The 26947-nt window shown below is 34.9% G+C and overlaps 1 protein-coding gene across 1 annotated transcript in view; it reads right to left on the bottom strand.

Moving 5' to 3' along the window:
• The window catches only part of LOC140140044 (uncharacterized), a 110740-nt gene that overhangs the window by 4674 nt on the left and 79119 nt on the right, over positions 1-26947 (bottom strand). Inside the window, exons 9-28 of the mRNA XM_072161855.1 lie at positions 19850-19978; positions 16889-17050; positions 16063-16191; positions 14692-14859; positions 13108-13236; positions 12315-12482; positions 11553-11684; positions 10917-11078; positions 9599-9727; positions 8865-9026; positions 7962-8090; positions 7659-7841; positions 5993-6121; positions 5198-5362; positions 4062-4190; positions 3613-3780; positions 2743-3030; positions 2037-2288; positions 896-1078; positions 231-423 (exon numbers count right to left, since the gene is read on the bottom strand). Coding sequence (XP_072017956.1) covers positions 231-423; positions 896-1078; positions 2037-2288; positions 2743-3030; positions 3613-3780; positions 4062-4190; positions 5198-5362; positions 5993-6121; positions 7659-7841; positions 7962-8090; positions 8865-9026; positions 9599-9727; positions 10917-11078; positions 11553-11684; positions 12315-12482; positions 13108-13236; positions 14692-14859; positions 16063-16191; positions 16889-17050; positions 19850-19978 — 3289 coding nt within the window. The remainder of the gene's footprint in view (positions 1-230; positions 424-895; positions 1079-2036; positions 2289-2742; positions 3031-3612; positions 3781-4061; positions 4191-5197; positions 5363-5992; positions 6122-7658; positions 7842-7961; positions 8091-8864; positions 9027-9598; positions 9728-10916; positions 11079-11552; positions 11685-12314; positions 12483-13107; positions 13237-14691; positions 14860-16062; positions 16192-16888; positions 17051-19849; positions 19979-26947) is intronic.

Genomic DNA, 26947 nt, shown 5'->3' with positions numbered 1-26947 from the left:
GCGCTATTAACACATGCAAACATGAAGAGCCCCATCCACAAAAGTGTAAAGGGTTTTATGCAAATCATCGATACACATATACGAACCCCCCAACGTGCAAATGTATGTCTCAACACCATTAGCTCAGTTGGTAAAGCGCCTAACTTTGGTACAATTTCATGTTTTCAAAAGCGCTCGATAGTAATTTCATATGCTAACTATCGAGTTTTTACGGTATCTAGGTAACTTACGTTACGATGATATCACTTGCAGGTCTAAAGCAGAATGGATCATAGCACGTGCTGACTGTAATACAACTAGTGTCTTCCCACACTCTACCAGCTGCCCACCATGTGAAGTAAAGACTATCCGCCTGGTATTGCCATACTAAATAACCTTCCTCAGCAAGTCGGAAAGTACCAGTTCCGCGACGTACCCATACACCTAAGAAGCAAAGTTGAAATTTATATAGATATTTACAATTCTGAAATTTTTGAAGTTTTTTGAATTTGTATTTGAAATTTGTCGTCTGCAGTAGACACCGACGTGGAGAGAATTAAGAATTTAAATATCTTTTACTTTAGAATAATATCATATTGACTTTTCTCGGTCTATATTAAACTTAACGCAGCCAAAACAATGCAGTGCATGCATGAATTATAAATGAAGGCCACTGTATCAACAATGTCCCAAATTTAAAAAAAAATAGGAATGGGCATTGTCACCCAGAAACACTTATTTTTGGAGGGAAATACAGAAGTCAAAGTCAATATCATTTAACCTTTCTGAAAACTCAGTCCTAATCTAACGGCCTTGAATCTATATTGGAGCAAGAGTATTACTTGATTTAGGCGTTTTAGCGATTAATCAGTTACCGATTTTTGTGTCTATAAGTTCAACAACCACTGAAGCCTACCTTTTCTGTCATCGAAGTTCCACGCATCCATAGTATCACCTGGTCTGATATTCCCTGGCTCAATCTGAATAGGTATTTCAATAATAAATGGGTTGACAACACGTGGGGGTTTCTGTCTGCTTACATCTGTGATGATAAGATCCGCCATACCAATTGTCTCCAATGCTCTCAGATCGTAACCACCTGTTGGTACAAATTTCGAAATGTGAGTTTGGTATAGAATTTGTGTTTAACCCCAAGAGAACTACCTGCCGATTGGCCAAAAAGAAGTTTTCATTATCAATTGGCCCAATCAGCAACATTGTTCAAATAATTTCACTACGCAAAAAAATTGGGGCGAATTATCTGCTAGCATCCATTCTGATTGGTGATTAAAGTGAAGATATCATGTAATTGACCAATCAGAGGCACTGTTATAATGATCGACAGGTAGTGCTCAGGTGGACCCGCGCTTGCTTGCGTCCGCGTACCAAACTATACATGTATAATTGCAATACTATGTGACTAGATTCAATTGTCTGGAAAGTTTGAGTTTAGGACACTTCTGCGGGATTCTGTGGGATTAAAACATATTATCAAGTTCTGTCAATTGAAAAATATCTCAATCCTAATCATGCTAATCGTTCCTTTTAGCATAGCACTAACTCGAGATTAAAGACAAAGTTCACTATTGTACTAATTTCTTGGAAATAGACCCAAAAATGTGTATTTTCAGCGAATCACAAATATCAAAGACTTGGAACAGGTCTCAACATTTTACTCCAATTTTCACGTTTTTGTGTAAAATGATTGGTTATTCGAATAAAACATGTCTTTTCAAAATACTATAATGCAAAAATTAAAATTAGTCTTAAGATTCGATTGTCACAGCAACACCTTAAAAATGCAAATTTTTGCCCTTAATTCATAAATTTGACAAAATAGTGAAGTTACTCTTTTATTGTCAGTTAGTACTTAGTCAATAATTAGGATTGAGCTGTGTTTCATTTGGCAAAAGTTAATAATATTTTAATCTCAAAAACTTAGTGCTGTACTTTGCTGGAATGGGGAGCTATGATTTTGGATTCATGTAGTACAAAATTCCCAATAATAGTAACTGTAACCATGGTAACTGTCGGTAAATTTGTACACCTTTGCTTACCTCGTCTGTTTCGTACTGCAGCAATCAGTTCTGGTGCTTCCGCAAGGGCCTCTGGGATAGTTGTATTTATGGGGTGGAATTCTACCCGTACTCTATTTCGTTCACGTACAGCTAAACCAGCTGGTGGAATTTCTATTCTGAAAAGATTTCCCGCCGCTACGTCACCAAATTCAAAAGCACGTGATCCTTCACTTCTCCATCTGAACTCATTGAATTCTGACGGCTGTGTCATCTCGAAGGTAAGTGCATTAGCTGTAAATGGAATACAAATTTTACATTTTGTTTTAATAAATTATATTAACAGAACCTTATGATCAAGTTGAACAGGGGAAAGCATGCTTTGTCACTTGCAGTTTGATGCACACTTACATTTATATCTGGTTTTGATGTAGTTTCGAAGTTTTGACCAAGATCAAAATAAGATATTAGAGAGATTGCGATTTCCAAACATACGTATCGAACGCCCGTGCAATCTATTCAAAATCCCGTCACAGGAGAGTGATTTTTAATAGATTGCAGGGGCGTTCGATACGTACTTTGGATACCGCAATTTCTCTAATTATGATATAGCAATGTATATTGTTGCTAATTGTGCGTATCCCCCGTGGATATTTTTGTTCATTTTTACTATGCTTACATCGGCGCAAGCTATTACCCATTACTGAATGATTTCATACAAATATTTTTGCTTGTAGAATATACGAACCTTGGTCAATTCTTGGTCTATATGTAACTGAATTTAATAAATATCCAATTTTCTGTGCAGTTACAATAATAGTCTGATTATGAGGTACTGTCAATGAGGCGATGCCATTTGGTCCCGTAAGAGCTGACTCTGCTCCCTCGAATATATTTGTTTTGGTGCCGAATTCCTCTGTAGGCTCAGCAACGAATACACGGACACGAACATCGGATATGAGACCATCATTGTCAATCACGTTACTATCGTAAGCGATCACTTTCAGTTGTTGTGAGACTATCTTTGGTGGCAGTTCTGTATGGAGGAGATATATTATTAAAATATTTTAATAAAGTGTGAATATTTTTAATACTTTTATTGTATTTGATATTTTCATTAGGGAAAACAAAGATTATGCCTACATGTTTGCACAAGTTCAAGTCGCCTTATAGGATGTATTCTCATATTTTATTTAATCTTTTATAATGAATTTTGTATGTCCTTCTGATGCAGGTTAAAGTCATTTTGATGTGACCTGCCATAGATTAAAACCATAGGCAAGTGCTCAACTGATATCATGGTTACATAAAAGCTTGATTGTTGTGTGGAGATTTATATAATGAGGACATTGAAAATCTGAAAATTTTGAATTAATTCAATCTTGTTTTTATAGCCTTGTGAGTTTTATAAAGTAATCCAATACAAGTAGGATATTATGAAGACACTATATACATGTATGTTTATATCTCAAACGTGCAAAAAACGCCAATTTTTGTCAACTGCTACTGCTGATTCGTATTGTTGCAATAGCACAATGAGATTCATCAAGAATTCCTAAATAATGTTTGTGTAATAGACAGATTTATAAAAAATATTACAAATGAGAGGTAGATTTACTTTTACAGAACTCTCCATCTCCTGCGTAGTCTTCAGGACACGGTCCACATTGGAATAACTTGACAATTGAGGTAGATGCGTTCAATCCATAGAAGTCAATGTCGTTAATTTGTATATCAAAGCAGTCCACGCCAGGGAAGCAGGGCTCGTTGGCACATATTCTTGGATCTGTATTATTGAAAAGTACAGTAAAGGATGGATTTGCAATAGAATAATGTTGTGAATGAAGAGATTAATACGTGTTAGGAATAGACTTCAAAAGTAAATTTATAATTTCCAAAATAATAATAATAAATAGACTAGTTCGCGTCTGAAATTCTGACAAGTAGACAGAAAATGCCGTACTGCACAGGTCGGCAACCAATCACGGCACGCCTCTGCCCTGACGTCAGACGCGATTTAGTCTTTTTAATAAAGATTGATTGAATAAAATAAACTTATATACGTACCTAGCGGTATACAATAAGTGCCATTTCCTATATGACCAATATTACATTCGCAGTTGAACCCTCCTGGTATGTTACGGCATGTAGCATTTACATGGCAGTTGTGAGCTCCGCGTAGGCATTCATTCTCATCTAAAAATAGGCAACAATTTGAATCAGTATTGCTTGAATGTTAAAAGTCATTATGTTATTCATTATGTTTCAATCAAATAGGGGCATGTCATGATAGGAACTGTCTGCGAATTGTTTGATATACAATTCATTGTAAAAACTATTTCAATCGAATCATGTCGTCATATCTGGTTTAAACAATTCCGCGCAATTTCATTGGATCCTGACTGTGTTATACGAGACGATATAACTCAGTCTTTACGATCAGATCACCGACCAATCACATTCGCACATTAATTGGTTCAAAGATATGGTAATTCCAAGCGCAAAATAACGATATCATTCGTATTATAATGCGAAAATTAATGCAGGACAAAACAAATTCCAGTAACTAGTAACAATAATCATTTTAATTTAATCGTGTCTATATTTCAGAACTTAAAATACGAGGCCATCTACTGATCATTCATGCACACGAATAATTGGATTCTTTACAATTGGTAAGGTGCATTTCGTCAGGTAATTAAGCTATTCCATTTAAAATCCACTCTACCCCTGTGGAAGATTTAGCTGAAGTCTTCCACAGAGGGAGTATAAGTTTTGAATCAAATTGACAATTAGGTAACTTTCATTTGAAATACTCACTCATGTTGTGGAAGATATAGGTAAAGCCATAACACATGGGGGTATGGGTTTCAAAATGATTAACCCTGACCAATTACATTTGAAAAACATACTCCCTTTGTGGAGGATATTTCCAAAATCGTTCACAGGGGTAGTGTAGATTTTAACCCCCTGGACACTACTGGTTACTCAACAGCATTTCTGATTATTTGACAACTTGAAAAGCTCATTTCAATTGCCAATTATGACTAGGCTTTAAACTATTTATGGTCAACCTTACATTTGCAGATGATCTTATTAATACCCTCCTTGATTGGTTCAAAATTGGACACAGTATTCATTTTGGCCAATCGGCAGGTAGTTCTCATGGATTTTAAATGGAATAGCCCAATCAATGTTCTTACCGTAACAAGTAATTCCATCGGCTCCAAAGAATCCTGGAGGACAAGGACCACATTCGTATAATTTGATTTCCCTTGTGTTTTCTAGATCGATTGCATTAAGATTAAGTGGTATATCAGTACATACAACGCCAGTGAAGCATGGACGGTCTCTACATGTTGTAGGGTCTGCAAAGAATGAAACAAATTGTATTCTATTATTTTACGTGAAATATGCATAACAGAAATCAACAGTTTTGCGACTCTTGTGTGTCATATGTTCCTGATCATTTTGAAAATATATGGAACATGATCATGGTGACGATTTGCTAAAGATGAAGTCCGGATCATAAATAGACATAATAGAAGTCTGTCGAAGGTGTTTCCTGGAAGATTTAGCTTTGAAAGATGTTTTCTATCATATGAGGGCGCTATTTACTTATCTTTTAAATTGTATTTAGCCCAATAATATGAGTTATTCCTTTCATTTCAAGTAGTTTGAAAATTTCCTTGCTATATGTTACTCATTTTTTGATGTTTTAATGCCATTATACAAGTGTCAACCCCTACGCACAAGATTTAAGATGAATAGCGCCATCAGTGTTCAACTTTGCTTAAAAATTAATACAGATTTACATACCATCAAACAACCGTGATCTAGGTTCAGTCCAGCACCAGTTGTGACTAATTTGAAAACAACATGAACAATGGATCCGCCACTGTCCATAAAACCCTGTGGAACTTTTTTCTTTACAGGTTACCCTTCACAATGTTCATTAATTAACTGACTGTCAAACGTAAAGCAAACAGGCCACTTACCAACTGGAATACATATGCGTCCATCTCCTGCATAACCTATGTTACATTCGCATCTATAGCTACCGATTGTATTGACACAATGCGCATTGGGATGACAATCATCCGTTCCTTGACGACACTCGTCAACATCTGAAATAAAAAGTAACAAACCTCTTATTTAAGTTAGAAGGTAAGGTACAAGTTAGCAGCAATATCATCTTCACAGTTGTCGGCCAAAAAAATAGAATTACTTGGCATGCATTATTCAGCCTGTACAAGAGTCCTATATGCTATGAAAAACGTGTAATTATGCAATTTATTAATAGCGAATGACTTGGTATATTTTTACAAATATGGCGCATAATTGTCAGTGTACTTTAAACATTTCAGATCAAATATTTTTGTACCATTTTAAGCCAAATGAGGTTCTTCTGATCGTAATCAACACACTCAGCGACAAATGCTTTCATTGCTACTAGTGACATGGCTATAAGGAGCTTTAATTCCATTTCAATTCAAAGTCACAACTTTATAATGGGATTTTATTTATTAATTTTATTTGATTTTAATTATGGCATACTTGATTATTCAATGTATTGGTGAACTTTGTTGATCCGTATCCATACTCAATAATTATATGAAGCGCTTATTTCCAAACCGTGTTAACCCAGCAAATACAAAAACGTTTTTAAAAGTTATATTTTGGGTTTGGGTTTAGGTAAAAACGTTTTAATAACATTAAAATGTCGGGTTATATAAAGGTCATGAAATCGTTTTAAAACGTTTTGTATGAAAACACACTACAACAATATTTTTAAAATGTTTTCGAAATGTCATTGTAAACTATTTTTGCAAACATTTTTGGCCAAATATTTTATCAACATTTAAATAACATTATGTTGAAATATTTGGACCCAGCAAACACAGAAATGTTCTTAAATGTTTTTTACAAAACGTTTTAATAACATTTAAAAAACGTTATTGTCAATATTTTGGGCAAACGTTTTTTGTAAAATATTTTTTCAACCCCCAAATAACATTCTGTTTAGAATGATTTGTACCAAGTTTTCAAAAATGTTTTTGGAATGTTATTAAAACGTTTTTATACCCTTTATATAACCCGACATTTAAATGTTTTCTGTAAAACATTTGTATTTGCTGTGCAGCAAATTACCAACAAATGTTATTTAATGTTATGAAAACGTTTTATACCATTAATGTACCCTTTATATAACCCGACATTTAAACATTTTCTGACAACCTTTTATAACCGTTTGCGAATGATGTCGAAAACGTTTTGTGTTTGCTGGGAAGTCCACAACCACATGTTTTTCATTTAGTGTGATACAATCACAATTACTTTGACAAGTTTGACATTAGCAACAATGAGTTGTTCCATCAACAAGCTGTCTTTTACCACAAAATGCTGGTTAACAATATGCAGACTATTGTTGTCATTTGGGAACCAAAGGCCACACAGAGTATTGTTACTGTACGTTCACAACCCATTGCAATATCGTACAGGTAAATAAGAAACATGTGTTTGTGGACTTAACACGGTTTGGAAATAAATTATTACAGTGGCCATCAACGAGCGATTGCTACCAATGACTTACGATGAATCTTGATAAATGATCTCTCTCATTCGGTGGATTTTGTTGCTTCATGTTATTTCAGCTGAACTTACCATCACAGGTTTCGCCGTCTCCTGTAAATCCTAGCGGACAATTACCGCATCTGTATAATTTAACTTCTTCCAAGAATGCCAATAGACTGGGGTTATACGCTTGCTGTAGTGGAACATCTGTACATTCCGCAGCACCAAATTCACGTGAGAAGAAACATGGTCTGTCTCGGCATGTCGTTGGATCTGTAATATGTAAATAACTCTATATTTAAGATGAATGCATTAAAACGAAATTGACAAAAATCTGTACTCTATAACATTTTGGCGGGAAATGCACCACTAGGCACGTGTTTACAAACTTACCAAGTGGAATACATGTCTGTCCATCGCCGACGAAGCCTTCGTTACAGTCGCATCTGTAGCTACCAATTGTGTTAACACATCGGGCATTACGATCACATGCATAGTCTCCTGTAAGACACTCATTGATATCTGAAAAACAAAACAGACAATGTTAGAATATAAGTGTTATGGCTTGATGAACATGATGAATGATGAAGTAAAATAAATATTCCAATTGTTCATCTGGACTTGCAGTTTATGCTGGCTACAGTATCACGTCTCATCCGAGCTGGCTATTCAGGCCCAATGGGCTGGCGCTGAAATGTTGACCCGTGATCCAGTTGGATCGATGTCAAGGGAGAGTCGACACTGAACTTTTTGATGGCTGAGTCGTAGGTACATGACAGGTCAAAAACCTACATTTCAGTACCAGCCCATTAGGCCTAAAGATGCGTTTTGGATGAGACGTGATGTTGTAGCAGGCATAAGCAGTAAGTCCAGATGAACAATTTAAATATTTATTTTACTTCATCTATTTACTTGGACGATCCACAAATATAATGATGAACGATGATGTTTCAATATGGCTATATTATTTCAAACTGCAGCATAATAATTATTATTTCTTAATGAAATGGTTTTATAAAAACCCACCCCAAAAAGAAAGTTAATTTTACTGGCATGATGGTTCAATGACAGTACTACGATGATCGATAGTTCAAAGACATCGGTTGGAGCTTGCATATATATTCCAAGTAACGCTCATAACAGAAATTCGAAGAGGGTAATGTAAACGAAGTTATGTTTCCGAATTTTATTTACCTGATGTTGCACACCCCATTTTTCAGGATAGCGAACGTTTCACGTGCATATTCGCACCGGTGTGGTTTCATGACAAAATACTAAAACCAACGGTTTTCTTACCTTCGCATCTTTCTCCATCACCGGTGTAGCCTGGAGGACACGGACCACATTGGTAGAGTTTGATGATGGTGGTTCGTCTTGGATCGATGTCAGCAAAGTTGGGGAAGACATTGGTACAGCGGACACCCTGGAAACATGGTTGGTTGGCGCAGGTTGTTCGATCTACATATGATAATAATAATTCATATCAATGATATTTAAACATGCAGTATTGCAGGAAATATTTACTGGTGACTGAACTGTTCCAGACAAAAGAGGTTAAAAGGTGTAAAACTCTTTCTTTATATTAGCATGTACATGGATTAACTTAAATTTCACTGATCATGTGCTTATGTTTTCTTTGCGGTTAAACGATTTCAAGTGGTCCACTTTGGTAAGATGTACTTTATACGTTCGTCGTACTATGCCTACTATAAATGAGCAATACAGGTACGTGAAAGCATTTAGCATACCCCTGTATGCAGTTGCACTACCGGCCGAATTATCAGCCTTTAAGAATTATTCTGATTGGTTACATGACGTACATATTCGTGCATTGAGCCAATCAGTGATATGATAAAGAATAGGCAGAAGAGTTGATGGTGATTCAGCTTAATATAAAAGAGATTTAAAAGCTCTATTTTGATTGGTCATTCAGATGATTCACATGATTACATCATGTCATGACCAATCAAGGACCCTTTAGAAAGCCTAAGACAGTAGTGCCCATGGAGTTGATATACTGTGAATCTTACCGATAGGAATACAGATTCTTCCATCTCCCAGGTAATCATTATTACATCTACATTCATAGCTTCCTACGGTATTATAGCAGGTGGCAAATCGGTGGCAATCATGAGCTCCGGTAAGACATTCATTTACATCTAAAACACAAAGAAACAGTAATTAAGCATCTTTAATAACATGCCCTAAATTCTATGGTATTTAGAGTATCCCTACCGTTACTTAAATGTCATAATTACATCTTCAAAAAAAATACTAAGGTATCAAACAATTTGGATAGTAGTTACAGGTGCATGGTCTTTAATTCAAACATTGTTATAACCCTTACACAAATTTTTCATCCAAATCATATCTTATTCAAGCTCTTAACCTAATCCTAACCTGATACTTTTTAAAAACACACTGCAATCAGGTACTTTAACTTCTTTTCCAATTATTTTAAGAACAATCTCATTTTATCGGTATGTGTATAATGTAACTGCACAACATAACTATACCATGTATGCACTCAATCTATAATTCATTCTTTAAAATAGTCGTACTTTTATAAACTATGTTCATTTTCCTGACGGAAATATAGACGGATTGAAAGCGTGAAATGGTGGCTTGACACATGCATAACTTTTGTTTGAGAGTACTAATTTTGTACAATCTATGTCCAAAGCGTTTATTCATAAACAACCATTGTGAGCCATAACCTCATTGTTTTCAATACTACGCCTGATTTATATAAACATCTCAAAAAAATAACTAACCCCCTTAAATAATGACCATTGTTCAAAAACGGACGATTGTATTACAAATCTGTAAAATGCCTTGGAAGCAGAATTTATTTCTGCACATTTTGACACCTCATTTTTAGCAATTGACTAAGTAATTTACGTCACAGCGTACATTCAAATCAATATAACCCAAGATTTGAAAGTTGCAAATTGTATTGATTTTGTATTCAGTATAATGGAAGGAAATCTGAGTGTTTTTGTATTATATGTAACAATGTTTTAAAAAGTTTAATGTTTAAAAGGTGACACAAATAATAAAGTCAATCTGGACCTCACTACATTAAATTGACCGGTGTTTTATTGTTTTCTGGGCTATCATATCAAATGAGGTGTCAAAATGCGCAGGAATTAATTCTGCTTCCGAAGCATTTTACAGATTTGTAATACAATAGCCCTTTTTGAATAATGGCCATTATTTAAGGGGAGTTAGTTACATTTTTGAGATGTTTAGATGGTATTTACAACCATATCACACTGCAGGAACGACACCGAGTAAACATTAAAAAATACGAGCTCTAGAGGGCGCTGTGAATACTGTAGTACCTACCTCTGCAATTTTCTCCATCTCCCGTGTAGCCAGGTGGACAATTACCGCATTCATATTGTTTCACAAGTGTAACAGTCCTGTAATCGATAGTGTTTCTATCCAGTGGGAGATTTCTACATGGAACATTGTCGAAACATGGGTTATCTGAACATTGGGTTGGGTCTGAAAGTTAAAAGACAATATGGCGCATTACGATTTGGTAGTTCAGAAGACCTTGCGAATGGTAGTGAGCTTTGGCAAAAATTGCATTGATCAATTTTTCATAGCGAGTGTGTAGAAGAATTCAAATATCACAGATATATGTTTGTAGGTTCTGTGGGTCTTGAGTGATGTTGTAAAGAAAGCTGAAAAAACAACACCTTTGTAAAACGTCCATAACGCATTAACAACAATAAATCAAGTAAGTTTTCACAGTATATGATTTGTAGAATGAACTTTTGCAAAACATCAAAATGTTATTTTTCAATAATATATTGATTTAGATATAAAACATTGTGTACCCTTTAGCTTTACAAAGAGGGTTCGTGCCGCCAAAAACCAGAATCAAATTCATCTAACATTGTATAAAGGACTCTCTTTTTAAACTGTTGCGTTGAAAACATCAACATTAAAAGAAGCCATATTGTATTGTCTTACCAATTGGAACGCAAAAATTGACACCATCGCCGATAAATCCGTCTCTGCATTCACATCTGTGAGCACCTCTTTCATTAATACATCTTGCATCCCTGTGACAGTTATGTTCACCAGTAAGGCATTCATTGGCATCTATAAGAGAAAATAGAAGTTATTATGTTATTATAATTAATATTTTATAATTAAAATTAATGATACTCGTGTATCACGAGTTGTGGAAAGATATTATATTTCAAATTTAATTGAGCCTTTATGTTATTTACAGGACACGTTAAATATCGGGAATCGGGAGCTACTGTACTTTCTCATATTGGAAATTTAATCGCGGCAAGGTTGTAAGATCAGGAATGCATTCACCATGTTCACGAATGTGTTTTATTCTTAAAAACCCAAAAGGGTGTTAAACACCAAGGTGTGGCATACCAACTACTATATACCATTTTGAAAAAACACCCCCTTGGGGTGAAAATCGCAATTGAGAATTTGACACCAAGTTAAAAGGTGTTCCTTCAAATGTCACTGAACACATGAAGTAGATTACAAATGCTGCCTGACTCATTTCCAACATTTGACAATACTACTGAGAGATATTAGTAAAAGTCCGGAAGTTGGGAGCTGCAGATTACAATATTGCTCTTCTGTCGGAATAAACATGTCCACTGTGTTCATGGTACTTTAGACACATAGGTTTATTGGTATAGCTTGAGTGGTTAAAGTTTTTATTGGCCAGACTTCACGAAGTTTTATAAAATTGTTACCTACCACTACAAGTCTCTCCGTCGCCTTCATAACCCTCTGGACATTCTCCACATTGGTATAACTTGATGATACGAAGGCTCTGCCAATCTGGAGAGCTCAAAATTCGCCGCAATGGAACATCTTGGCAGACTACATTGGGGAAACATGGTCTGTCCGCGCAACTTCGGCCATCTGGAATCGCAAAGAAAAGTAACAGGCAAAGGTTATCAAATCTGACTGCTTCGTCTTTTCCGACAATTAACGAATCTCTTACTCTTATTTATTTACTTTTTGCTATTTTTTCATCGAAGTTTACGTCTGTCTTTTTTCTTTCTTTCTTTCTTTCTTTCTTTTTCTTTCTTTCTTTCTTTCTTTCTTTCTTTCTTTCTTTCTTTCTTTCTTTCTTTCTTTCTTTCTTTCTTTCTTTCTTTCTTTCTTTCTTTCTTTCTTTCTTTCTTTCTTTCTTTCTTTCTTTCTTTCTTTCTTTCTTTCTTTCTTTCTTTCTTTCTTTTTTCTTTTTTTTTTTTTTCTTTTTTCTTCTCTTCTCTTCTCTTCTCTTCTCTTCTTTTTTCTTCTCTTCTCTTCTCTTCTCTTCTCTTCTCTTCTCTTCTCTTCTCTCTCTTCTCTTCTTTCTCTTTCTCTTCTCTTCTCTTCTCTTCTCTTCTCTGTTCTTCTCTTCTCTTCTCTTCTCTTCTCTTCTCTTCTCTTCTCTTCTCTTCTCTTCTCTTCTCTCTCTCTTCTCTCTCTTCTCTTCTCTTCTCTTCTCTTCTCTTCTCTTTGTAAGTGGCATCTGATACATGTATTCACTTCCTCTTACCTAATCGAATACAAGTCCTGCCATCGCCAGCATATCCATTGCTACATTCACATGTGAAGCTACCAGGGTTATCAATACAATTTGCATATCGGTGACAGTTGTCAATTCCTCGCTGGCATTCATTTATATCTGACGGAAAATAAAACATCAATGGTTACAAACAAACAAACTGACAGTATTCAGAATACAGGCAGTTTTTATCAAACCCTCGAGTTAAACAATAGATGCAAATGTGGGATTTGCTCTATTGGGAAAAGGTTTTGTGTTATATAATATAAGAGTATTGAATTACTACAATGACGTTGATGAGAGGGATGCCAAACTGATATAATCTGATGTACCCTTTTCTGTTCCTTGTATTTTCTTGATTGTCAGGAGGAAAAGTGGTTTCTTCAAGACAAGATATCATATGATATGTATTCAAACGAGGAAATAACATATTTTGAAGAAACACACGCCTATATTGGTTTCAAATTGTCAAATCTGTGTGCATATTATGATTTAATACACTTCCGTGAAACATTTCCTAATTTTTGATGAGATCAATTACATCCATGGCTTGTTTAAATATCGTCATTGTAACCTTTGAAACCAATATCTATCTGCATAATGTGGTTAGCTTATGTAGTAGTAAAATGTTTGTAGCTAAAAAACTTTGCATTGGGTTATCCAGTTGAAATCCATGCACACCCTATGGAAGACATGACCTTAATCTTCCACACTGGGAGTGCGAATTTCAAATGGGATAACCTGAATGGGTGACTCCATTTGGAACCTGGATGTCTTCCATATAATAGGGGGTGTATGCATTTCAACTATAATAACCCATTGTATACATTGATACCAATGGGCATTTAAAAAGGGCCCACACTTTGACATGGAAGGTTTTTTTATTTTTTTTATTTTAAAAGTCTAATTCACATTGAGAATGTCCTGCCCTTCGACTACAGACCACGGCTGTTTGATGTATATAGAATTGGTTTCATTATTAACTAAATGCAAACTATAGATGGCGCTATTTATCCTAAATCATATTTCTTTATTTGCAAGGGTTAGATGATTAATACCGCCATTAAAACAGCTGGAATAGGTGAAACAAGCAACAAGGAAATTTTATAAACATATTTTATCAAACAATAAAAGGAATTATTTGTATTAAAAGCTTGAAAGGCTAATTACCAGTAACTAAATAGCGCCACCAATTTTGTCATTAATGGATACATTTTATATCCGAAAAAGCTTTAAAAAATACTATAAAAGTGAATAATTTTAAAAAAGAGGGGAAATTGAAGTTGAGAACGACTCAAAAACATCTGTATGCATTAGCACGATATCACTTTTAGCTGTTTAAGCCTAAAATGTGGTTATACATGATGTTTTGTTTGAAAAACTAATAAATGATCCCATCAAACAACCGTGAGACTCGATATTAGTCATACTAAAAAGAGTAACAAAACTGCAAACATCCTGGGGCAAACATGCATCAAAACAAAACAAAAAAACAAAAGACAGTGCATTATGTAAATTGCACATACTTGGTAACATTCTGCCCTTTATCATTAGCATGTGTCTTCATTAACTTACTTCTACAGACCTCGCCATCTCCCTCATATCCCTGTGGGCAAGCACCGCATTGGAAGAGCTTGATGATGCTCAGTGATCTCCAGTTAGGTGATCTCAGTATATCTCGTAGCTCACGATCTGTACACTCTACCAGTGGGAAGCAGGGACGATCGCTACATTGTCTTCCATCTGGAAAGAGAGTTCAAAGGTCAGCAAAACAATGTTGTTATTGTATGAAGGCAATAACAATATTTACTGTTACACATTGTATTATAACCGCTGGGAAGACAATGACTTTATAAAATGAAGTACATGATGTAAATTTTGGCACACTTCGTTTTCCAGTAAAAGGCATTAAGACATGCAGCATTAACTACTGAAACAACTTAGGTCTCTTTCAAGTTCTTGTCGGTTTTTCACATAAATGTCGAAACACCTTGGTTCCCACCTGGGAACCAAGGGAGAACAGTGTCAGTGCATTGATTGGTCACATTAAATAAGAAATAGATAAAATAAAATAAAATAAATTAGTATGATGATTGTCGAAGTATATAACACAATGATAATAATTTTACACTGCATTAATAATTAACGGGGATATCGGCATCATCGTGTTGTAACGCTCTCTTCGGATAGACTTGGAGACGACAATGTTATGGATGCAAAGAATAGACAGGAGACATGGACTATCAGACTATTACGGAATACTGGAAATGAAATATGATAAACATGATATATGGCGTGTCATATCAAAAGGAGACACTTTGGACTGGATCGTAAATGGAGAAATAGCAAAAAAACATCTGCCTGGGGTGATTTTTTCAGAATTTGGGTTTGTTGCAAATTTGTGATGTTATTCATGTTTATTATCGTCTGATAGTTTTAGACCGGAATATAACTGGTATCTTGCATTTTTTCAGACATTTCTGAAGGTCATTGCTATTCTCAACATTGCAATAATATTTTTAAAGGCCGCTATCTCAATTTCTAATTTTATAATACCATAACTTACAAACTCAATATCTTCGCTTTGGAATGTCCGATTTCAATAGGAAAAACGGTGTTGTGGAGCACAATATCTCTTTATTTAAGATATGTAAAACACTCAAAATTGATAACCTGCCCAAAAGTGTCTCCTTTTGATATGACACGTTACATAATAGTAAACGCTGATTTCCACGTATTACATTTTGTCTTGAGTCTTGAGTTCATTCACTGCTTGAGTAAGCTAGGATTTTGACTCGCCTTTTCAAAAACAATGAAAACAATATTCTTGAAATCAGAATCCCAGCAAAGTATAGCGCCTTCATGTGATTGAAAAACAAAAATTTTCAAAAAAGGAACACATGAGGAGATGAGGAGTAAGGGAGGAAGAAACAAGGTTTTACTCACCCAATCTTACACAGACTTTGCCATCTCCTGCGTATCCTTCTTGACATACACATTGATAACTCCCCTCGGTATTTACACAATTAGCTCGTTGATGGCAATCGTGTTGACCGGTAAGACATTCATTTATATCTGAATAAAAATTTTTTATTGAAATAAGTTAATGGTTAAATTGTTATGTATTATGTATTACATTACCATCTTCAGATATTATTTGATCAAATTTCTTAAAGCGTTCCCAAACTGCTACGAAACATACTCAAAATAAGTACAGAGCAAACACAAAACGTTTTCGACATCATTAGGTTATAAAAGGTTGTCAGAAACGTGTAACGGTCGGGTTATATATAGGGTATATTATGAGTATAAAACATTTTCACAAAAACATTTTTTGATAACCTACTGAAAATATTTTAACATAATGTGTTGACAAAATATTTGGCAAAAAATGTTTGCAACAAAATAGTTTATAATAACATTTTGAAAACATTTTGAAAATATTGCTGTAGTGTGTTTTAATACATGTTTTAAAATGTTTTCATGACCTTTATAATTATATAACCGACATTTAATGTCATTAAAACGTTTTTACCTGACCAAAACCCAATATATACCTTATTTAAAACGTTTTTAAAACATGTTTGTGTTTGCTGGGTACTGTATTCATGATAATAAGAATTGGTGTTAGTTGTTCTGTCTGCTGGAATACATCACCCATTCGTTTATAATATCGTTTATTCTCTCGAGGGTACGATAATATATTCTATTGAGATTCTAGACAGGAGATGCTTATAATACCTGAGGTCTATTATAATCAGAATACACATACCGTAGCAGTTCTCGCCATCACCGGCAAAGCCAGGAGGACAGTTTCCACACTGGTACATCTTTACAACCGATACTTGCGAGAAATCAAGGTGATCAACCCCAAGGAAAGTATTGTAGCATTCAACACCTGGGAAACAAGGTCTGTCTGCACAAGTGGTTTGATCTGAATGAGATACAAGAGTATATCAGATGGGTTATCCTTTACAATGCCCTAGCATTTACGCCTATGTGTATGTCGGGGTGCACCTGTTTACCAACAAACTACAGAATATCATTAGCTAAGCACATTTTGTTTCTCAGAGGCACGGCTTACCATTGATAAAGAGTCAAGAACAATGTCTCATCACGTAATAAAAGAAGCATTTGGTCCATTTCTGACATCTCTTCTGGGCATTTTTACATAATGAGCCATTGTAGCCGAAAGCAACGATGTGACATTGTTAATGCACTAGTTGTATCAAGTAAAATAGCCTACCAATTACTTTTATAATTTTGTTAACATTTTGTAAACAACTTTTTTAGTGCTCATCTAATAAATGTTCTTGCTCAATTAGCATTATATGCAACGATTATTACAACTGACCTATGCCGTTCTCTTTGAAGGATACTTTTCATTTTGCACGTAGAGTCAAGAATATACTTCAATTGTGCGCGCGCAAGGTTGGTACGTACTATGATCAAGAAGGGGGAAATGTTTATGCTTTCTTGCATTTTTATGGAAGTTAAAACACGGTAATAAGATTTTTTACGCGATATTGCAATGCCAGGTTAAACAGGTTCTGTCCTTTTTTAGATATGGATCGGTCACAATAATAAAAGAGCCGCTTAAATTATTATACCGTAAGTTTCATATTCGATATTCGGATGTCAATTATGTTCAAAGAACAGAAGTATTGGTATAGGTCTAATTTTGTAACGAACACTTTCGTGCTAAGACGTTATGCTCATATTACCATGTCATCATAAATATTCCTTAAAATGATGTAAAACTGTTAATTCACTTGACCCGTTCATCCTCCGTCTTATTTTGGATACAGACGAACAACATCTTGTTTTAAACCGGAAAGCGTGGGTTATAGGTGAGATCAATTACAAACTACAAGACGCTGTAACAACACATCACTAACAAATTCATAAAATACTCAATTTTGAACCAATCATAAGCATGTTTGTACTTATTTCAATGGGATTTTTACTTACATTCCAGATAATATAAGCAGGAAATTTACAAATTTTACAAAATGCCATGACCTATTTTCACACAAATTTCAATATTTTCTGTATAATTATCGTTGTCTGCACTTACTGCAGCGCGGGAAAGGTATGTTATTAATCGTCCATTAAAGATGAGTGTTTAATCGGATATCTGTTTCTTAACCAAACATCCTATTTGTATCGTCTTGGCGGACATACCAATGATATGGATCAACTCATTGCAGATAAATTGTATTGCAATAATATTATGAGCCATGAAATGGCGGGAAAACGATTAGGTGTTTATTTTTAAACTTATAAGGACAGAATTTGGTGTTGAAACAATTTTCATGGTCAATGGTAGGTGAAAATAAGTTAATTTTACAATCAGAACTTTGATTTATAGAGAATAAATGAAGCTATTATGAAACAGTGATTACTTTCACAGTCTCAAACTAATCAGAGCTAAGAAGTGCTTGAAAAAGAGGGAATATTTGAAAAAAAAGTGCTTAAAAATCACTGAAAATACCAAGGTGTGTAGCCAAAAATATGACAATTTCAGAGTAACATGCAGAAATGACATGTTTTCTACCATTATTTTACAGTTTTGATGAAAAGTTCCCCCAAATTCATCCGCTGTACATCGGATTTTTCCTATCTAGTCCCCAAAAAGGAGGGCGTACTGTAAATTTGTACCGCCTATGTCAATCATGTCAACAGAGGTGTTAAAGATGGAAACTATTCCAAAATTGTCCTGCTCGTCTTAAGTTGGTAGTTTAGAGACATGTCTAATGTCAATTTCCGCACCTGTTCATTACATCTTTGCGAATGGAGCATTCTGCAAGCCATAAATTGTCTTTTTGAAGGGGCACACCGTGCACAATGGGGCATTCACAAAGGCCATACTGCTGGCTTGTAAAGATGCATGTTAAACAAGGAACATCAACGCAGTAGCCATGAGGTCTTGAAATTACCAACTTGTAACGTTATGCCCATTTCGTGACTAATAAAAGATGCATTTTTATTCCAGTGACGGTTGTTTGATGACATGTAAAACGAGTCACTTTTAAGAAAAGTTGAACAATGATGGCGCTATTTATCTAAAATCTTTACAAGGGGTAGCCACTTGAATTTTCAAAAAACTTTTGATCATGAAATGTAAGGCATAACTCATATTATTTGGCTAATTTAAGTTTGAAATAATGAAAATAGCGCCCTCAATTTGCATACAAATGTTCACTTTATAGAATTAAAATTATCACAAAAAAGCAGAAAAAGATGAATAAATTGATATAGAAATGATAATCTGTGTTCAAAATTGCTACAAAATAATTTATTATGTGTATTATACTGTTTATTATTGTGATAGCTTTTGGTACTCAGGTTTAAAATTAAACATTATAATAATGTTTTGTTAGAAAAAGTAATAAATGATCACATCAAACAACCTTGGTGAATAAGCAATACTTCATGTGATTTATGTGATAAATATCTTAACGCTGAATTGGAAGTGAAGTATGTAATGAAAGAATGCAGAGCGAAGCGTGAAATTGATAAGTTTATATCTGATAATATCATCAGTTGATGCTTTTGAATTTGATATACTGACAGAGTGGCTTTAAGGTACAACGTTGCTGTAACGGTGTTAGGATAAGTCAATCTCTCTGGGTAACTCTGTAATAACAATAACGGTATCAATAAACTTTTAATGCATAACTGGACTATCCGTTTTACCATGTTTACTATGCTCACGTAGGACAGAACTTACCAATTGGTATACAATGAGTTCCATTGCCGGCATAATTTCTTCTACAGGTACACTCAAAGGAGCCATATGTGTTGACACAATTGGCAAACTGGTGACAGTTGTGTTCACCATTTGAACATTCATTTACATCTGTTGAGAAAACAAAAGAGATAAAATAATATTTGTTGATATGTTTCAAAGAACCGGTTACACAGTGAAGACAATATAAGACCATCGTAAGTGACATTTTTGGCGAAATTGAGATTGTGATAAATTTTGAAAGTGCACACGGCAACACCTTCTTAAAATCATTATTGATCAAGTTGATTCATTATGTTTTAGTTAATGAAATAGGATATCATTAAGCTGAATTTATACTCAATCGCCGAGCGATTGCGATTAAACGCTTTTAAAAGCGATGGGCAATCGCCGAATTTTGCGATGCATCGCTCGTTGCTTTTGCATTTATACTTATCACGGCGATAGCGATTGCAGACGACAATTAAAATATTCTAAATGCCACAAAATACATTTTTAAAACATCAGTTGCTGTCAATAATTATTGCTTTGAATTAATTCATCACCAAAAATTAATAATCGAGAGAGGTAAATTAATAAGCAAAATAATAGGTCCAGATGGTTGTTTATGATTGGTTGACGCATTCACGTGTCAAGCGATATCGCAGGGAAGTTGAGATTTTTTCAACTTGCAAAAGCGACGTCGTTTTTGCCTCGGCGATTTGAATCGATTGATCGGCTTGACACTCTGGAAATGTAAGTAAACATTGAGCATGCGTGAAAATCGCTTTTCTGCAAAAGCGATTGAGTATAAATTCAGCTTAAGTTCGGTTTTAACGTCGCCTGTAAGACTAACGTAAGTAGTGTCACTTACGATTGTTTTACTCAAACTTAAATCGTAAGTTTCACTTACGATAATCTTATATTGTGTCGGTCAAACAATAAACGCTTTCAAGGTCAGATTAATACCTGTTCACTCACAATCGGGGACAGGTGTTTTAAATGGTTCAGAGGCCACCCCCGGGAGGTCACCATCACGCTGAAACTATCGACACAGTTCTTCAAACGTGTTTTAAAGTAACGCGTAAAAAATTCGAGCTTCGTTCAGTATGTACTCTTCTACATTGATAAAGTCAAGGCTGAAAGTATGTTGAGTTTTAACATACATTTCTGAAATTTCAACTCATATGTACTTCTAAAACTTAAGCAAGGTTGACACTCTTGAAATATTTTCGAAATGAATTGGAATGGGTGCCGTTATTTTCCATATTGTTCATATTCTTTTATCAGTCAACATGTAATACTGACATTGCCTAAAAGATGACAACCGGTTGTTTGAAATTCGTAATTCGTTATCTCCAGTTTCCACGGACAAGTCAAAATATATTTGTAAACTAAAATACCGGCTATGGGCTTTTCCAGTTGAAATCCATACACCCACTATGGAAGACATGACCTTAATCTCCTACACAGGGAGAGTGAATTTCAAATGGGTTTACCTGATTGTGTAACTCCGTTTTGGAATATACACCCCCACCCCGCGTCGGAGATTAAAGTAATGTCTTCCATGGGGGTGTATGAATTTTAAACATACTAGCCCAATATTTGACACTTTGGATGACTTCTAAAATTAAAACATCGCTAGCAGACACTGACGTGTGTTCCTTTTACACGTTAGATTGTAGGTGTACCGTAACGTGCATTTCCTGCTTAGCCATAGCTCTGTCGTTCTCCTAAGGGAGATTTTGGGAGCGTATAGTGTCTGCATTTCATTTCGTTGCTGCTTTATAACTGATACTAATCGGAAACATTTTTTTCTTTAATGAAAAGACAAAAAGGTTTTGTATTTCTTTTTTTTAATTTTAATTTTGAAAACAAGTTTTAAAAGATATCAGATTTCTAAAAACAAAGACCAAATTTTAAACATATGACAGCCATTGCACTAAACCGGGTAAGTACATTGTACGCGAGGGTTAACGGTTCATTGGTTTCAAAATTTACCCTCTTCTATTTGTTTGTTTGTTTATCATTTTGTCTTGAAGGGTTTTTTTAAGAAATGGTGACTATAAGGTGGTATTTTCCCTTATGGTACATGATAATTATTGAAATACACCGTGGTCGAGGATGCAATAAACAGCCTTCATTCTCCTATAAAGACTAAAGGAAATGCTGAAAGAAAGTGATGGATTATCAACCATCCCTGATCATGCTGAGGTAGGTAGGAAATCGTTCGTCTGACATTATTCCAACGTTCTGCTTGAGTGCATGTTTCTTCAATAAGTAATTAAAATTAACAAAGACATCCTTTAACCCCCTGAGCACTACCTGCCGATCTAACATTGCCTCTGATTGGTCAATTACATGATAATTTTATTTTAATCTCCAATCAGAATGGAGCTTCGCAAATAATTCACCTAATCGTTTTGTGTGGTGAAATTATTCTAACAATGTTGCTGATTGGTCCAATTGATAATGAAAACTTCTTTTGGACCAATAGGCATGTAGTTCTCATGGAGTTGGGGAAAGGTATGACTGATGCTGAATGAAAATGTCATTCAAATTGAGTGATCTTTCTTTTTTTAGGTAAGTTGTCATTAAATCATATGATAGTTTCATTGACCATAACTTGATGTCTACTACCCGCAGGCTGAGACAGATAATAATACCGGATCATCTTTAGTCTGATGATGTATGCTGAGACAGAATTTTTTATTGTATGGTAGTCTCTTTTGTAAATATCAATTGTGTATGGCTTTAAAAGGTAGTAAACTAATAACTAATAAAATGCGATTCTTTAATCACTTTGATTTTAGTTGCTTGTATAACTGGTATGTTGTTCGTGTTTTAATTTAGATTTATGATGTTTATAAATAATAATCAAATATGATTAAAATTGCGAGTTTTCCTGTATTTGAAAACATGTTGTCTATTCGGAATTTGATGTCTAAACACGACATCCGCTTGGGCAATACAGGAAAAGGACCATATCTATTTCCTGGTGCAAGAGGCTTGTTTCGTTCGAAGCTGCCATTTGCTATGCGAATTACATGTATATACAACTTCCAATGTGTTGAGTCTTCAAAAGTCGACATAAATTCACCACGAGGCAGCAATTTTATGTACTATTACAATTACAAACAATAATTTAACAGGCTAAAAGGCAAAATGCTAAGAATAAAATGAAGATATGAATGCTGACCGCAATATAAACCTTGAATATAATTAATTGGGTTATAGATTATTTTGTTTCTGGGGTTTTGTCAGAAATAGAACCAGAATGTGGTTAAAATTAGTTTTGCATGAGCGTCAGTCCTAGTCTTTAGGTCTAATAAGATCCTTTCCAATGCTATGATTTCAGAATCGATGCCGGCAACTTGTAATTTGTATTATATGATATAGTAGTTATATTTATAATACCGTAGTAGGCGGTTGTTTGATGTTATGTAAAATTGTGTCATTTTTAAGTAAAGTGAACAATGATGGCGCTATTTATTTTAAAACTTGTTAGCATCTTTACAAGGGGTAGACACTTGTATAATGGTATTATGACATCAGACAAAAAATAGGCCTACTATTAACAAATGGCAAGACGATTTTCAAAAAAATTCCATCATGAAATGTAAGGAATAAGTCATATTGTTTGGCTAATTTAGATTTAAAATGTATGTAACTGGTGCCCTCAATTTGCACACAAAAGGTACAGTTTATAGAATAGAAATTACCACAAAAGAGCAGAAAAAATGAATAATTTGATATAGAAACGAAAATCTATCTTAAGTTAGCTTTAAAAAATTTATGTATTAATGTGATAGCTGTTAGTAATGTCCAGGTTCAAAAAATTGAACATTATATAATGTTTGTTTTGTTTTGTTTTTTGTTTGAAAAATTAATAAATGATCACACCAAACAACCATGTCCACAGTTTGCTCTAACAATGTCTTCTTTCGTTTTAGTTCCAACTATGATGTTTTAGAAACCAAAAAGTTAACAACATCGGCTGATGCGAAGGAAGTTCCTTGAAAGCGCTCCCGGTAAGCGAAATAATTAAGTAGTGTTGAAGTTTAATTTAAAATACTTTAAAAAAAAGTTATTCGACTTGCTGTTTTTAAATTTTAAAAAAGGTGACTAATATTTGTAAGATATTACGTTTGAAAATATAGTCCCTAGTACATTTAGGATATCAAATAATTAGACTATGTTGACATTTAAAATACTTGGCCACAGTACCACACTATAATGAACATGTGCTCTATCGATATGCTCGATCTAAATCCTGTCTGCTGGAGTACATCATGATTATATGCTCACAATGGGCTATTCCGGTTGAGATCCATACTCCCCTATGGACGACATGACCTCAATCTTTCACATATTAAAGGAATGTGAATTTCAAATGAGGTTACCTGAATAGGTGACTCCATTTAAAATCTGCACCCCCTGTGTGGGATGTCTTTCATAACGGGTGTATGAATTTAAACATCCTATGTTTTCACGCGTTATAATGTGGTTCAATTTCAAACATATTCAAGTAATGCTAGAGTACCACCCTGTCATTGTACTTTATATATTTTAGGAATCTATTTATTTATGTCAGTCATCAGGCCAACGATCGCCCACTGTCTGCGTTCGATGTGCGTCACCCTCTGGTCAGAAGTGCTAGGTCATGCACGACAACCTCATTGTCACCAAGGTTCTTCAACCCAATGTTGTCGGTGGCTCAGCCATACCACATATTTAAATTGGGTATATATATTATTTTTGCCGCATATTTATAGCAAATATCCATATTTATTTCATGGAGCAAATTTATTTCAAAGTTTTAGGGGCCTGAGCTTTCGATCCTAGCAGGATCTTTATCAAAGGCAAAGGAGCAAATATATAATAGAGATGGTACACATTGGGCAGGTGTGTGCATCCGAAGAGCGGCATGGTCCAGTGGTTAAGGGCTTTGACGCTGGTGCAGGAGGTTCCGGGTCCCAAGTTTGATATACGGTGGGCAGGTGGGGAAATTCATATTCAATTATCCGCTCTCACCAATACTGCATTCAAATTGTATGGCAGATGCATTGGATGACAATGATCTCATAGCCAGTTCCGATCAGAGTAACGACTGGTTGTCTGTACACCCAACTGTGATCCCTGGGCATCATGGGAGAGCAGTATTTCAACACCAAAATGATCCCAGGTTAATAAGACATCTGTCAGAGCGGAAACAGAAGATTTACGATCGACCAAAAGAAACAAACTGGTAACAAATCGGGTACCGTAACAAAACTTCCTTTTTTTTTTTTTTTGAAATTGGAAAATGTTATATCATACATGCATAGAATCTTTCTGAAAAAAACCCCAATGGTTTCAGTAATAGAGTTAAAACGTTAGAATTTAGTCATGACTTCTTGAGATTTTTGTGAAAATAGACGGATCATGACTTGAGCATGGCAAAGCCTTTCCAATCAACATGACCATGAATGTCTTCAGCTTCACAGGTGCGTGGATAATGTAATCATTACCATACAGTCATTGTAAGATTTCAACATTAAATGACTTCAGGAACGCTTAGATCATTATTGAAGAGCAATAAAAGTTCATATGATTCGTTTTCGTTTGACCTTGAAGTAATAAATTTAGAAAAAATGACGATTATATGGTTTATTGAATAGAAGATCACGCCCAATGGCGTTATATATATACCACAGTCACTGAAGTCACATAAAAGTAGGTTTTTAGGAAGCAACCTAATGTTCTGCAGGATTACTGAAGGACGTCGTATTTAAATCGTACCATAATCGCGTCAAAACAGATTTTAGGATATCACGAACACGAGCTGTAACGAGCTTTAATCATGTACCTATAATGAGTACTGGCTTTATTTTTTGATGACAATCTGCAACATTGAAGCTCTACGACTTCAATCCTTTTTTTTTACCTTCGCTGGTAGCACCACTCAGGACATTAGTAATATTAATGTCACCGAGGGATATTGTCTGTTCCAAATTCATCCCGGGCACCTCATGCATATTTTGCTTAGTAGGATTAGGCCGAAAACTGGTGCTACAGCCCTGTATAATGATTTTTAAAGTAAAACGCTAATACCTATTACAATACATCCAAAGGTCTAGGGAAAATTATTGAGGTGTCACTGGAGATGGAATAGATAATGACAAATGCTCTCATGGCAGATAACATATGGCTATTGTCTGCACACTAAAGCAGGTGACAAGTGGCACAAGGTGGCATTTCTCATCAGGAGCGGTAGCCCAATTAGGTAATCTCTTCATAATCCGTACCACTCTGTGGCTGGGAATTATGTGAAGTTGTCCATATCCCACAAATGGAATTTTGACATGCTTTTATGAGGAAAGGATTAATGTCAATTACTTGAAAATATCAATTTTAAGCAAGGGGATTTGTTTATGACACAAACTGGATGGCCTTGGAACAGATCCTAAGATAGATAGAATAATCAAAATTAACATGTCAGGCCCGGGATGTCAGGTCATCAGCCATTTACAACCAAGTTTCTCTTAGACCACGGGTTAATATTACTGTCGGTTCAACCTCAACTTGACAGAAATTGAAAATTGAAGATTATATACTTTGCCAAGTAACATTTCCCTTACAAGTTTACAACATCTTATTACATTATAATGTATGACTATATTAATCTTTCCCTCGATCAAGTGTGAACATTCATCATAAGATGAGAGGTGACGTTCGCAAAAGTTCCTTAAATGTTTTTAACATTTTGGCTGACTAACTGCTGTTCCCAAAGTAAAGTGAGTGGCATGTTGCCGATTAGTATTTAATTGATATGATTTTGAATACAGTAAGCCAAAAAATTAAGGTACCAGTTGTGTTCACCCCTGTATATCCTAAATAAAGACAAATATGTCAAAATTAAAACAAGCAGCTAATACCTGAACTCTTTAGCGCTGATTCAAGACCTTATTTGTTGACATTGGTTGAGAATTAAAGAAACGATGATCAAAAACCTACTGAAGAGACGAAATCAAAAGTTTCACTTTTGTGTTCTAATCAATTCATCTTCATATTCATATTCAATTATATTTTGGATCGTCGTGTCTTTATTTCTTCAATGAA

The sequence above is a fragment of the Amphiura filiformis genome, chromosome 18 (genome assembly GCF_039555335.1).
Source record: "Amphiura filiformis chromosome 18, Afil_fr2py, whole genome shotgun sequence".
In the NCBI taxonomy this organism is placed as follows: Eukaryota; Metazoa; Echinodermata; class Ophiuroidea; order Amphilepidida; family Amphiuridae; genus Amphiura; species Amphiura filiformis.
The sequence above is the reverse complement of the archived record's forward strand: the minus strand, read 5'-3'. Positions and strand labels throughout refer to the sequence as shown.